At 46.6% G+C, this 15,454-nt stretch overlaps 1 protein-coding gene across 2 annotated transcripts in view; it reads right to left on the reverse strand.

Moving 5' to 3' along the window:
- scarf2 (scavenger receptor class F, member 2) overlaps positions 1–15,454 on the reverse strand; it is a 29,407-nt gene that overhangs the window by 663 nt on the left and 13,290 nt on the right. For both annotated transcript variants that reach the window (XM_080003224.1, XM_080003225.1), the window contains exons 8-11: positions 14,696–14,810; positions 12,921–13,018; positions 4,163–4,318; positions 1–2,973 (exon numbers count right to left, since the gene is read on the reverse strand). The exon at positions 1–2,973 is cut by the window's left edge and continues 663 nt beyond it. In XM_080003224.1, coding sequence (XP_079859350.1) covers positions 1,715–2,973; positions 4,163–4,318; positions 12,921–13,018; positions 14,696–14,810 — 1,628 coding nt within the window. In that variant the 3' untranslated portion in view covers positions 1–1,714. The remainder of the gene's footprint in view (positions 2,974–4,162; positions 4,319–12,920; positions 13,019–14,695; positions 14,811–15,454) is intronic.

Raw genomic sequence — 15,454 nt, forward strand, 5'->3', positions numbered from 1 at the left:
AAACACAAATTCGTCACAAGTAGAAAACATAAAAAGAAAAAAGGCAAATAAAACCGAAACCAAACAAAAAGAAGAGAAGCCGGATGTACCATAAGGAGAACTTAAAACCCTGGTGTTTCAGGTTGTCCGTGGATGTGGAGGTCATCATGGTCGGCACTGTGGCGAGGCGTGCTAATCTGTTTTACCGCCTCTTTGGGCTTTCTTCGGCTTGTGCAACACTCCTCCTTTTCCTCCATAGCTTATATTTCGAGCGACACTTTCAATAAAGCTATTCACCCATTTGTCGGGATGGAACACCTCCTCCGGCTGATACCTACATCCCATCGGATATGTCGATCCTAAATACTGTGCTTTCATTTTTCAGCATCCAAAACCCTTGAAGTTACGCATGGCCGCTGTTAAAACGGTCCGGGGGCGAGGGGGTATTTCAACTCTCTGGGTTCTTGTACCGTTTGGTGCTGGAATGTCCTACTCCGGACGCAATGAGCCAGAAGCAGAGGGCCATGGCGGCAGCGTCACATCCGATTCTCCTCGTGAAGGAACAAAAAACAAAACACTCCCAGAATGAGTTTGCGTCCTCCGGGATGTGAGAACAAATCCAAACCGCGTCGCTCCGGCTTCCTTATTTATTGCTATTGAACACCCGCAAGGAAAGGCTCCAGATGGCCGCCTTCAACATGCATTAACCACGACTCCAGAGCCGACTTGGCCCTGTTTGCGCCCCTCTGGTAAAAGTAAACGACCGCCATGCTCGCAACGACATTATCCATCAAATCTGATCTTCGCGATAGGTGGCACAGTGCTCTGGCTTTTCTTAGGAAGCTCACGGGCCTCACTGCGGATGTTGATGTATGCATGAAAAATGTGAGACGGTTTAAAGTGCTCTGTTAGCAAGACAAGATAAGGCCGTCGGATTTAGGTTTGGTGCTTTAGCTCAGCCGAGAGAAGAGCATATTGTGGTGATCTGGTGACAGCATAAACATGGTTCATAGCTTGTTTTTGTGAACGAGATCAACTTTGGCTTTGATGGTCGGAGGAATGTCTGGGGAAGCTTAGGCAAAGAACACTTTTTATTCTCGAAATGAAAATCTAGTTTTGTGTGGAAAGCCACAATATTCCAAACGTCAAGGACCAAGCAGAGTTAGGCCATAGCGTAGCTAGGGGAGGAGAGGCCTGATGTTGGAAATAAAACTTTGGGGTCCATGGCGGCGAGGGGTGTCGTATCTGATAGTACCTTGGTGGAGTGCATCGATAAAAGTTTGGTTGTTTCCTTTTCAATAATACGCATTTACAAAATTGCAATTCAGCTAAAGACAGTGATACATAAATATAGTGATGGACATATGGTAGAGAGAAAGCCATGAATGATCAACAGATAGAATCGGATGTGTGCCACTGTAAAAACTCTCAAAGGAAGTTCTCAGAGCTGCACTGATTGTAGTGGAAAATCGATATATTGTTGTTATACAAAACAAAAAAAAAAAGGATTCAAGAAGTGTAATACAAATCATTAATGATTCCATTATCATACAACTCACAAAAACGAATCAATTGCTTTGTGCCGATCCCGGAACCACAGTACACACAAAGAGAAAGATTTATATTCCTTTGTTGAAAGTCACACAGTCCCCCACTCCACCTTCAAAAAGCTGCTCCCGTCCTTTAGTCCTTGAATTACTACAAATCCTGGTTATTTGTCTTTGAAAAGAAAATCTTATTTCACTATTTGTGGTGGCATAATGGCTGTCTTTGGCTGGGGCGTTTTAGGTTCAGGCGTATCTGAAGAACCCTCCTTGCCTTTTTTCCTGGGCGGCTTTTTAATGGGAGTCTTCTTTGGTGTAGGGTCCACTGTCGGGTCCCCCGCCTTCGAGCCGTTCAAGTCCTGCTTCTCCGGGCTCTTGGGTTCAGGGGTCCCTGGGTCAGTGGTGACGGGGCCTACCGACTTCTGGAGACTGCTAGAGATTGGCAGCAGGGGCTTTGTGGACCCTTGCTGACCCAGGCCAGTGGAGGGGGTCCGCTTAGCCTTCTGCGGAGGTGTGGGCTTCTCTCGATTGGTCTTGGGTGTGGAGATACCATTGGTCTTCATCAGGCCCGTTCCTTCATTCCTGTTGATGCTTTGGGTCTTCTCCTTGAGCTGGGCTGCCAGGAGCGTTGCAGCCTCCGAGTTCATATGAGGATGGAGGACCTTTGGGCTCTTGGGTGGCTCCTTGGGGGGCTCCTTTGGACTCTCTGAGCCCTTCTTGTCAGATGAGGAGCTGTGGAAATTGCTTATCTTCTTGAGGGCATTCTGGACCACACCGTTGATGTGCTCCATGTGGCTGGGGCTGCTTTGCTCGTCCCCTGACTTGCTCCCCCGCTGAGGCTTGTGTTTGCTGGGGGAGGAGTTGGCTTCAGTCCCCTTCCTGTCCTGATTCTTCTGCTGTTCGCGGCTTTTGTCTTTGGCCTGATCCTTCATTTTCTGCCGCTCCTCGCTCTTTGCTGAGCCATCGCTGTAGCTCCTCTTCTTTTCCTTTGGCACCATGAGTGCCTTCATTCCCGCCTGCTGGGGCTGTGCCTGCTGCTCCGGCTGGGGAGACCCCGTAGTGTTTCCGTGGATCCATGACACCTTGGGCTTGGTGGACGGGTCTGGAGGGCGTGGTTTGGGCTTGCCAGGGGAAGGAGGTGGCTTGCCGTTTCGCTTCACCTCCAAGGTAGGCGTGCCGTCCCCATCCTTGCCACTGCCCTCGTCCTCCTTGGAGGTCTTGGAGAGGCGGGCGATGCGAGCGTAGAGGGCCCCAATGGCTGTCTCGGAGCCACTGGTGGAGCCCTCGCTGTCAGAGGACTTAAGCAAGGGTTGTTCACTCCCTTCGGCTTTGGTGACACTTGTTTCTTTCAGGGAGGTGTACTCCCCCGCATCGTCTTCATGAGGAACCTCTGCTTGCTTCTCTACGACAGGGCTGGGGCTGCTCTTCTCTTTGCTCTCATTCACAGAATCTGTGGAACATTAGCAGATTTTTGAGCATTAGCCAAAAATGATTCTATTTGATATGCTGTACGTGTATTTATGTGTATGTTTGCAAATTTGCCCCTAAATGGCTTGTGACTAAATATCTTCTGTTTGGAAGGACTTGAATAATCGATGGACCTTGAAGCTTTCATCAGATCTGAAGTGCTAAAACAGAGGAGAAAAAAAAAATCCAGAAAAGCCTTGACTCAAAAGAAAAGAAATATGACTGGCCAAAGCTTCTTACAGAAACTAAAGGAAAGGAAGTTTCCACAGAGCTCTAAGGAGTGAGTCATAATTTGGACGTGTGCCATATGCTGACTTGACCATTCCATTTCCTGTTTATGTTCTCCTTACAACCAGTGCAGAGTTCGCAACTGGAGCTTGATGGCATATGATAAGGAGCTCGCTATCTCCCTAATACGATTTACATGAGTGGGTGAGTCAGTGCAGAGCCACATTGGGGAACTTGACTTCTGCAGGCACACATGTGGGGGGTTGTGTGTCTCCATCTCCGCATTAGTTAACATACGTTTGAGCGTGTGTGTGTGTAAGCCAATGTGTGTTTCATTTGACTGCCTGTGCGTTGGAGGAAAAGTGAGGCCACGCAGGCATCTGCAAAGCTGTAAAAGCAACCTACTTGGCAACCCTCCAAGCTCTTCCCAGGATTCTACCGTTTTACTGCCGTTCTCTCCCAGAAAACTCCCAATTTCCCCAATGCTCACAAATTCAGTCGCTCTGTCTGTTTGACGCAGAGGTACAGCTGCCAGGTTAGATTGTTTAAACATACGACACACTATACACGACAGCGTCTCCTTAAAGAAACCTGGCAACCCGAGTTTGTTCAACACAAGGAAAGAAAAGAAGGTAGATGTATATTTGCAGTGACCCGCTCAGTTCATCTCTAGTAGCACTCGACAGGGTGGTAAGTACATGTGCTTCATGTTAATGGAAAGGTCATCCCGTAAAAGAAAAAAAAAATTATAAAAGCACCGATACACAAAAGAAAAGACTTTGTGAGCTATGAAAAGCCCCTTTAGCACGGATGAGATGGAACTTTATTTATACTGAGAGGAAAACAGAACTTTTTGCAGAATTGCAAGTATTTGCAGTGCAAACGCAGTATTTACATGCAACACTCCGGATGAGAAAAAAAACGCTTGGTGGCTCTTGACTCACCTTCGTGGGGCACGCAGTACACCGGCCCGTCGTCCCCGCTCTCAAAGGATGAGAAGGACTCTTGGGACGACCAGGAGGAGGGCGAGGGCTGCTCGGCCGCCGACGGGGGCTCGATGAAGCTGCAGTTAAAGGTGTTTTCTGGGTCGTGGTGAGCTACTGGGGAAGGGGTGAGAGGGATGGAGCGAGGAGAGAAGAAAAACAAACGGCGGTGTCAGAAGGTCAAAGCGGAGTGCGAGATACTGCGTTACAAGAACAACACTCGCAGCCAGCGCAGCGCCGGGCAGGAGACAGTGTGGCTTTGGAAGCGTGTGAGGAACAGAGAAAATACACTTTCAGATCATTTTTACAAACTCATTTTTTTTTATTTCTGAGCGATGCCCTGTGATGCGTTGCATTTGAGCAGGTCACTTTTCCCGTCTATTTATGTTCACGCTCAAAATACTGCATTGTACCGCATTGTGAGGGACACAATGGCTTGTCAGGCCGGCAGTATCCTGTGAAGGCCAAATTTGTACCAAAGTTGAACCATTTTTGTACCAAAAGTAAAAACTTACAAACAAGTACCCAAGCCCAGGGTGCGGTGAGCGTACCTTAGAGCACTGGTTCTCAGCATGTGGCCCCGGGACCCCGAGGGGTCCTTCAAGAGGTTCCAGGGGGGTCCCCGGCAAAATGACAAAGGGTTAAACTTCACAAATATTTAATTTCCAAAACGACAGCACCGTCAGTAGAACGTACAACAAGGAATGTTTTGATCCCAGTTGCACCGTTACCGCCCTAACGAGAGTATAGTTAGACAGGCATGGAAGTTCGAACTAAATCATAGTCAACAAACAAATTCTGCTCAGATTGGGGTCCCAGAGACCACACCTTATCAAACGGGGCCCATGGCCTGATGCCAATTTCGATTGAGCGTCCTTGGTCCTTGAAGGAAGTTGAGAACCACAGCCTTGGAAGGAACTACCGGTGTGAGGAGCCACACCATGTTACCCCTCAAGGTACAAAGCTACACTTCTAAGAGCCCATGGACCGTGCCAATCTCATGCAATTCCTGAAGGATATTGCATTGAACTTTACAGAATGTAGGTCAGTAGTCCTCCCCCCTTCTCTCTCTCTCTCTCTCTCTCTCTCTCTCTCTCTCTCTCTCTCTCTCTCTCTCCCTCTCCCTCCCTCTCTCTCTCCCCCGTCTCCTCTCCGTTCTGCTGACCGCTCAGTCTGAGGACAGCTGTGGGCTGAGGAGGAGAGATGCTTGCGGTTTGCGAACTTCTCGTCTGGATTGAACGCCGCAGTTGTGGCCCAAACTCCCAAACTAGACTGGGCGTGAACTCAACATGGCCGACCACATCAGAGGCGGCTGTTTACACCCCACGGTGACACGCAGGCCAAACTGTTTGTTCAGCACTCCGATAAAGCCGCCCTGGAAGGAATCCCCTCCACTGCAACAGGGGGAGAAAGCCTTGCTTCAGCACTGCTGCTTTTTCAGAGTTTATATAAAAAAAAGTCGGGGTGGCTTTATGCTAATTGCATATATATATATATATATATATATATATTTATATAAAATGATGATCTTTTTACAGTCATATTTGGAAATAGTGTCTTCATGCTTTGCCTCGTGAATCCCTCCAACTTAAAACGCACCAACTGTCCATCTCACCAAAAGGCTGTTGACACGGTAGGAACTTTCCAAACGCCAGATCAAAATTAAATCAAAATACACGATGAAAGTTACGTAACCGATCTGTTTCATGAGCTCAACCCAACTCAGGGTGAATGAAAACACGTAGCGCCTCTCCATTTTCTACCGTTCTCCATCAAAATAACAGTTAATTTTCCCCTTTTTGTCGTCACTTCCATCCATGTCCTTAGGCAAAAAGTCGATGATGCCCTCAAATGTTTGACGGGGATTTTATTTTATGAACAAAACGGATCATAAAAAAGGTGTAACGCAGACACTCACGACGTGCGGATCGGAAACGCTGACTAGAGACAGAGTCGATGATTTCCACATGTACTCCACAGCCTTCCTCACGTCCTCACAGTCAATCTGTCCGTGCGTTTGGAGCAGCGGCTCACCGTAAACAGAGCAATCTAATCAAATCCAAATACTGCCGCACCGCGTCCTCGCGTGCAGACCCCCGGGGGGACCGCATCGCGTATTGCGTCATCGTTTTGGGCACGTCGTCTACGGCCTCGCCTCCGAGACCTTCGCTGGAGGCCGGTGGTGTCTGGTGAGGAAGGCACGGTTTTCAACTCTCTCTCTAGTCTACGCACAACACTGTCTCTGGCATATTTTGCATCGGGTTGGGGTTGGGTTGAGGGTTAGGTTTAGGGTTGGGTTGAGGGTTAGCTCCATCTTGTGGATCTCAATCTTAGATCATATACAGTATTCTATTTTGAATGTTTGTTTGGGTTAAGCACAGGACTCATATTTGTTCAGAATATGATAAAAGCTGGGTTTTACATGAGGGTCAACACCACCAAAATCTAACACCCACCCAGCATGTCATCCATGCTGGATAAGTAGGTTGTACTTCGGGTTTTAGCATATTATCCTTTTGCTTGAACAAAAGGGACTCTCTGATTGTTTTGCGGAGTTTCCGACAACATCAAAAACCCAGTGAAATGTGACTCCGGTCTCTGTTCAAGTAAATCAAACAAAATGCCACTTAAGTTCATGCTTCATTCACATTTGGTGGCGTGGCGCTACGACTGTTATGGTCTAATTGAACTTATTATAACGGCAATGAATACGACGAGGAAATGAGCTGGGGGCAGATAAGGAGGATTATCAGCTCAGCCAAACCAGCTAGAAACAATACACGGCACCCGGAACGCTTTCAATCTGGAAATCTTTCTCGCTCAATTTCAATATGCGGAATAAACACACGGGGCAGGGCGTGTTGCTCTCCATATAGGCAACGGGGAATGCAGAGCACCCGGCCCGTGCCGTCCGGTCGACACGGTGACACATGGACGTCGAGCGTGAGACGCTGAACAACTGGTGTCCTTGAACGCCGCTCCCCCCAGACTGAAGGTCTGGATTGTTCAAGCACCAGACGCCGCTGGGATCCCACGCTATGAGCAACGGGACATATTTGGGTCCCAGCTGCATATAGCTGCAGCACAGCTGTCCATAGCTGAAGGATATACAAAAGAGGTTGGCTTGGAGCCCCAAGGTCGCTGCTTTGATTCCTACGGTAGGCAGTGCTGGGGGAAAGAAACCCTGAGGTGAAGGGGTTCTCCCCACGTCAACCGACGCGATGTCCTTAAAAGATTCTTTTGGTGTTTTTCAACCTTCTTTCAAAACGTACCACTCGTCTGCCGCTTCCCACTGGGCTTCAGCACCGAGGCCTTTGACAGGCATGTTGGAGAACGTTCCTAAAGAACGGTCGCAAACTGATCCAAATGTTTTATTTTTAAAGTACTTTTTAGAGTTGCCGCAGCACCTCCACAGCGTAACTTGGGCGACAGCAGGATGGCACTTTGAATCGGCACGACTCCCTGTTTCTAGTCTCTTTATGTTGCCAAAAGTAAAAAGTTACAGAATACACATTTGCAGCCATTCCTCGCTTGGTACAGCATCTCAAAACCGTCCGACTATAATGTGAATTTCTCGTTTTTACAAAAAAGGTGATTGAACATGTTTTTTGTTTTTTTCAAGGTTGCGGCATTTGCCCCACTGGGCTGCACTGACGCGCAGTGAGAAGCTGCAGCGCAGCGGTACACTTCACAACGGTAAACCGTGGAGCGGGGGTGTTGCTACGAACAGTGGTAAACGATGGAAACCAACATTTTAATGAGGCCTGGGTTGAACAACAGCCAACAATCTTATTGTTTTAAGAGAGGGCATTTCCCCCTTTCCCCTTCCGAGTGTTTTGATTCAGGGAGGGCAAGTACCACACTGGATGGAGACATAAACTGGCTAAATGTGGTGTTATTGCGTTGCGATTGAATGAAACAGCGTTCGTTTTCTGCAGCGTGGGTGGGTGGGGGTAGGGGAGGATTTTGGAAAGTTTGTCCATTTTTTGTCAAATTGACAGCAACAAAACTGTCCCCTCTCCTCCCTTTTAATACCGACTCCTCGCCTGCCGCATCTGCTGCCAGTGACCCTGGTGTGGATAAATCACCGCTCTGACACGGGCTCGGGGTAAATCTGACCACTTCCTGTTTCCAGCCCCCGCCGGGCCCCCTCTGGAATGTGTGTGTGCAGGCCTGCGTAGCCCCCGGTCAGGGTTAAGGTTTCAAAACGCTGGCAGGCCACGTCGTTGTGGGCAGGCCGATGAGGAAAGCAGATCAGCTCCAGAAAAAGAGACTAAGGAGAATAAGAAAAGACAGAGGGAGGGAGGGAGGGTGAGAGGGAGAGAGAGGGAGGGGGAGAGGGATAGAGGGAGGGAGAGAGAGAGAGAGGGGAGAGAGGGGGAGGGAGAGAGGGGGAGAGGACGAGAGAGAGAGGGAGGGAAAGAGAGAGAGGGAGGGAGAGAGAGGGGGGGGGGACGGGGAGAGGGCGAGAGAGGGAGAGAGAGGGGAGAGAGAGAGAGAGAGAGGGAGGGAGCTGTGCTGCTGCTCAGCGACTTGACGAGGTTGTTTTTCATGTGTTGTTGTGTTACATGACATTACAGAAAGGTGACCTGAAGAATGTGAAGTTAGAATCTGGACGCAGCGGTGGAAGAACCACTCAGACCATTCTACTTGAGTGGAAGCACACATACCCGGACACGCGGTTCCTCTCGCAAAATGGGAAATTGAGAAATTGAGATTCCTGCTTCAGTAACAAACGCATTGGAAGTACTCGCTCTTAAATGTACTTGAGTGAAAGTACGTGTCATGTCTAGTGCCCTGATATAAGACAACTTGCTTTGCAAAGTAGTGGAGAGAAAGTCTCCAAAACGACACATTCAAAGGAGCAATAGACAACTTTTTAGCTTGAGCTTCATCATTATGAAGTTGATTTTCGACTGAACAGTGTAATGTCTATAGAATGACGACACCATCGGCCTTTGGATCGGTTCCCTATAAGCCTCCATATCCCAATGCATTGGGATATGGATCGCCACCGGGTAAAAAACTCCTGGGAAAATGTTGCATTTTGAGGCAGTGCGTCACAGAAAGAGCGTCAACCAATAAGCAACCATTAGTGGAAATGGCGGAGGGTGGAGCCATCGACTCCACGTCGACTCTAAACCCTCGAATATAAAAAACACTCATCGAAATGGGTTGATAAATGTCAACGTTATCGTGCTTTTCATCCAGAAACACCACCGCTTCCCCGTGTAGTTGTGTTTGTTCACGGGGCCGGTCTTGCCCGTTCCAACGTGGCGGCGACGTTGACGTAGCGCAGCCACGTGCCGAAGTGCTCCATGCGGCGTCTGTGTGTACGTGTCTATGGCTGCTTTCACACATGCAGCCCGGACAATGTCCAGGTGATCAGCTCTGGACACTGTCTGGATTTGCCCTTTCACACACGTGCAAGACAACCGGACAACCTGTCCGTCTCAACGCGTTTGCACCGCCTGGAAATACTCTGTTTGCCGCAGACCAGGGGCGGAGCCCGGGTGGGGCGTGCAGGAGGCAGGACGTGACGCCAAGGCGCGGCGGTGTTTAAAGCACACCCGAGATGGCGGACGAGGCTACCGACTTATCAGTAATTGTGACCAGTTTTTGCGCTGATACTCCATTTATTTGGACGTAACATGAACAAAAGATTCAAAGGAATATAAAGGTGAGCAGAATGGAATACGAAGCCGCAGTGCTTCAGACATAAATAATGTCCGGTCCCACTGATTGGCCTTCACACATACAGCTCCTCCTGGTAATGTCCGGATCATTTCAGGTTTGCAGTGCACGTGTGAACGCAGCTTACGATGGCTCAGCCACAACAAATGAAATTAAGCTAAAATTGGGACCCTGTCAACTGACCGCTCCAGTGAACGCGCTTCTTTATTCTGTCTTATTCACGCCGAGCGCGCTGAGGAAAACCTGAAGACATCCGCTTGTCTTTGCAACAGCGGCAAAAAAGTTGTCTATTGACCGAATCCAATCTATTTATCATTTTATCTATTTATCAATTTATCTTTTAATCTATTTATGTATTTATCTTTTTATCTATTTATCATTTTATCTATTTATCTAATATCTTTTTATTTTTTTAATTTATTTATCTATGCATCTATTATTTATACTCCCTCCCCGCGCTGTGTATGCTGCTTAACAGTGGCGCTGCACCGCACTCGGCGGGCACTTTTTCTTTTGCGTGACCCTAATACTCTTCTATTGAAGATGTATTTAATGTTTTTATTTCCCCCCCTCGGTCGGGGAACCCCCTGGTCTAGAGGAATAAACCGCAGACGGGACGTCGACGCGACACCCAGCGCTGACAGGCTTGTTTGGGCGGATGCTCCACCGTAGTAAACTTTCTTCCTTCCACGACCTACATGAGCTTTGTAGGCCGCTCACAAGCCTCAACACGGGAGTCTTACGTAAGCGCCTCACGCGGCTTCCCAAACAAATCTGTTGATGAGTGGCATGTCGACGGCGGCGTAATGGGGACGAGACGAGCCTCTCGAGCTCCCCGGCGGAGAATCCAGGTCGCCGCGCGTTAACCACGTCCACTGCATGGCAACTGCCAGCGACCTCCATGGGAAGATGGCAGCTCAGAGCAGAATCTCCTGATGGAGGTCGCTGGTGGACCTGCCTGGTCGAGGGGGCTTCACGCGGCCTAAAAAAATACCTTTGACATTTTAACTGCTTGTACCTGGCTGTCACCGCTGATGAAAAGAATGACAAGGAAATATGAATTTTAACAGATTTTTCAAGTCACTTCATTTCATCTCAAAATGACAAACGTGCAGAGTTTAATGTGGCTTCATGAGACAATAGTGCACAAAAGATTTTTTCAAATTACACCAGAAACTAGAAGCCCAGGGGCATCAGAGATGGGGAAATATGTTATTGATCTCATAATTGAGCTACACAAACTAAAACATCTGGACGTTGTTACATGATTTGGTATATTTCCAGATTTTTCACACAAACCAACATTTTCACCAATTTTCTATTTGGCTTTATGCTCATTACGCCTCGTCAACATCACGTCCTCGGCCATATCAAACTTTATTCATTCCTAAAAACATATGTATTGTTTCATCTTCTGACGACCGATAGTGCATCTGTCTTCATATGTCACGTTCTTACATTTACGCGGAAAAAAAATGTCTTTGTCTCTTTTCCAGGCATTTGCCATGAAGCCTTGGCACATGGTGGATCTTGGGGTTTAACCTTCATCCTTCATTGTGTGGAAGGCGCCTCACACCTTCCTCCTCCACCGCTTCAGGTCGCGACACCAGAAACGGACCAATCACGGACCAATCGCAGACCACGAGACCTCCACGTGGACCGGGGGCTCTACGTCAACATCCACCCAAACACTGTAGCCTTTGATAGCGCATCACTCAGCACCACCACCCCCACCCGCCCCCCGACAACCACCGGCCTTCCTTTAATAACACACCCTCCTCCAGCTCCTCCTCCCGCTCCGGGAGGAATTTTCTTTTTTTTTTTTTTTTCTTAAAGGACGTGGAAAAGAGTGGAGAAGACGAGGGGAGAGAGGAATAAAGCTGCAGTTTAGGGTTTGTAATAATATGAACACATGGCATTTTGATGGTGCCAAGAATAATAAGGGTCTCTAAAACCAGCGCATTCCTTTAAAATTAAAAGCCCCGCACCCGCGTGGCGGCCAACGTACACTTCGAGGCCTTTCTTCGTCAGCTACAGCGAGCGAGGAGGCCGCGGCGAGGGAGACGCTGGAAACGCTATTCTGTAATAACACTGTGACTACACTTGTGTAATAACACTTCTGTAACAACACCATTCTGTAATAACACAGCTATAACACTACTTTGTAATAACACTGTAAAACAACTGTAATAACAGTATTCTGTAACAAACTACCTTGTAATAATACTCATAATAACACTGCAATGCCACTGTTACACCACTTCTGTAATAACACTATTCTATTTTAACACAATACTAACACTTCTCTAGTACCACTTCTGTGACAACATTACTTTGTAATAACACTGTAATAACATTATTCAGCATTAACATTTTTCTGTAAGAACACTGTGAGAACAATATTATGTAGAAACACTATTCTGTAATAATACTGTAATAATACTATTGTGGAATAACACCATTCAGCAATAACACAATAAAAACACTATTTAGTAATTACTTCGACATACCCATTGTATACTAGCCATATCCAAATGGTATACTATAATAATAATTTGTACTCATGTCAGAAATATCTGTCTGTAATATATCTGTAATATCTTGTCATTTATCTTTATCACATTTTGTATATTCTGTATATATTGTATTTCTTTCTTTTCCTTTATTCTGCCACTGGTTGCACTACAAGGCTCCAACTATCACCACATCAAAATATATGTGGCCCGATAAACAGATGGTGAGTGAAACAGTATAATAAAGTGTGTTTTCCCCATCACATTTGAATTTATTGCAAATAAGTTGAACAACGTTGGACCCTCGTGTCCTGAACTTTGTCTTAATTAGCTCCTGGCTCGTCACGAAAAACCAACTAAAAACCAAACTGAAGCAGATACTGTTGAGCAAGCAGCAGCGGCGGCAGAAAAAGAAAAAGAAAAGAAAGAAAAGAAAGAAAAGGAAAAAGAAAAGCGCTTATATAAGAGGCAGAGGGTGTTTGGCAGCTCTGTGGAGGGGTTTTGGGGCTTACCGACGACTTTGGGCAGTTTCTGTCGCTTCAGTGGGATGCGGGGCAGTTTGGTGCTGATTCGGCTGAAACGACCGCAAAGGATCCACTTTGCTTTTTTACTGCGGAGAGAGAGAGCGAGCGAGAGAGAGAGCGAGAGAGAGAGAGAGAGAGAAAGAGAGAGAGAAAGAGAAAGTGAGAGAAAGTGAGAGAGAAAGAGAGAGAGAGAGAGAGGTCCTGGTTAGAGCTGGAGAAGAGGGATGACGGCATGGAAAATATATATCTATCCATCCATCTATCATCTATCTATCTGTCTGTCTGTCTGTCTATCTATCGATCTATCTATCTGTCTGTGTGTCTGTCTGTCTGTCTGTCTATCTATCTATCTATCTATCTATCTATCTATCTATCTGTCTGTCTGTCTGTCTATCGATCTATCGATCTATCTATCTGTCTATCTGTCCGTGTGTCTGTCTGTCTATCTATCTATCTATCTATCTATCTATCTATCTATCTATCTATCTGTCTGTGTGTCCGTCTGTCTGTCTGTGTGTCTATCTATCTATCTATCTATCTATCTATCTATCTATCTGTCTGTGTGTCTGTCTGTCTGTCTGCCTGTCTATCTATCTATCTATCTATCTGTCTGTGTGTCTGTCTGTGTCTGTCTGTCTATCTATCTATCTATCTATCTATCTATCTATCTATCTATCTATCTATCTATCTATCTATCTATCTATCTATCTATCTATCTATCTATCTATCTGTCTGTCTATCTATCTATTTATCTGTCTGTGTGTCTGTCTGTCTGTCTATCTATCTATCTATCTGTCTGTGTGTCTGTCTGTCTGTCTGTCTATCTATCTATCTATCTATCTATCTATCTATCTGTCTGTGTCTGTCTTTCTATCTGTCTATCTGTCTGTCTATCTATCTGTCTATCGATCTATCTGTCTGTCCTTCTGTCCGTCTATCTATCTATCTATCTATCTATCTATCTAACTATCTATCTATCTGTCTGTCCTTCTGTCTGTCTGTCTGTCTATCTATCTATCTATCTATCTATCTATCTATGTCTGTCTGTCTGTCTATCTATCTATCTATCTATCATCTATCTATCTGTCTGTCTGTCTGTCTGTCTGTCTGTCTGTCTGTCTGTCTGTCTATCTATCTATCTCTCTATCTATCTATCTATCTATCTATCTATCTATCTATCTATCTATCTATCTGTCTGTCTGTCCTTCTGTCTATCTGTCTGTCTATCTATCTGTCTATCAATCCATCTGTCTGTCCTTCTGTCCTTCTGTCTGTCTGTCTGTCTATCTATCTATCCATCTATCTAACTATCTATCTATCTGTCTGTCCTTCTGTCTGTCTGTCTGTCTGTCTATCTATCTGTCTATCTATCTATCTATCTATCTATCTGTCTGTCTGTCTGTCTGTCTATCTATCTATCTGTCTGCCTGTCTGTCTCTCTGTCTGTCCTTCTGTCTGTCTAGCTCTCTGTCTGTCTGTCTGTCCGTCTCAAATATATGGTTGTCCTGTAAATGTTGTCAATGTGGACAGACAGACAGACAGACAGACAGATAGATGGACAGATAGATAGATACATACATAGATAGATAGATAGAATCCTTGTTTCATAAATTTAAAATAAAAACAACTTTTTCCTCTCCTCCTTCATCCTTTATTTACTATGATCTCTCTTCCCGGGTCCAGGGGCTCGTCACCCGCTGTGGCTCGGGTTTCCCATCATGCGCCGCTGCTGCGACCCCGCCCCTCTCCCGCCCGCCACTCACTTGTGGTCGTCTTTGTGCCGCCGCAGGCAGCAGCAGCAGAGCAGCGAGAGGAGGACGACGAGGAGGAAGGACACCAGCGACCCTGCCGCGATCACGCCCATCCGCTGGTTGGGCTCTGCAAGCACACACGCAGGGGGTTCTGGGAAATCTGGGGATTCTGGGAATTCCACTCTGGGGGAGTTAAGATGTGTGAACGCTGCTTTTGGACAAAGCTGGCTCTCTCTCTCTCTCTCTCTCTAACACTGAAATGTTGGCCACGGAGGGGTCCAATTTGGCCCAGGGGATGATTTGTGGAAAATTAAAAAGATTGTAAAAGATGATTTAACGATTCAATGATTGAAATATTCACATGTCGTTATTATTGCGGGACGATTTAGGGAAAAATTATAATAAAACAAACATTTCCACAACATTCAATTCAGTGGGAAAAATATATGAATACACATCCATTTTTCCCCTAAAATATTTACACGCAACTTTCATGGCGGCGTGATTTGGGGAAAGGAATCGTGAAACAAAAACAGAAATAAAAGGCATTTGGAGCAATCTGGACGGCAACCGACAAAGAGTTTGATCCTGAGATATTAGATCTCATTCCAGGGCCATTTAGAACAGACAAAACCCATCACATACACACCACGCCAATCAACGTGACGTCGAATAACAATGGCGCCACGTGGCGTTCAAGAACGACTGCTGAACGAAGGAAGGACCCCTGAAGCCTTCACTGAGCGACGTCCTCGCGACACAGCCGGCGCC

Source organism: Zeus faber (genome assembly GCF_960531495.2).
Source record: "Zeus faber genome assembly, chromosome: 7".
Taxonomy (NCBI): Eukaryota; Metazoa; Chordata; class Actinopteri; order Zeiformes; family Zeidae; genus Zeus; species Zeus faber.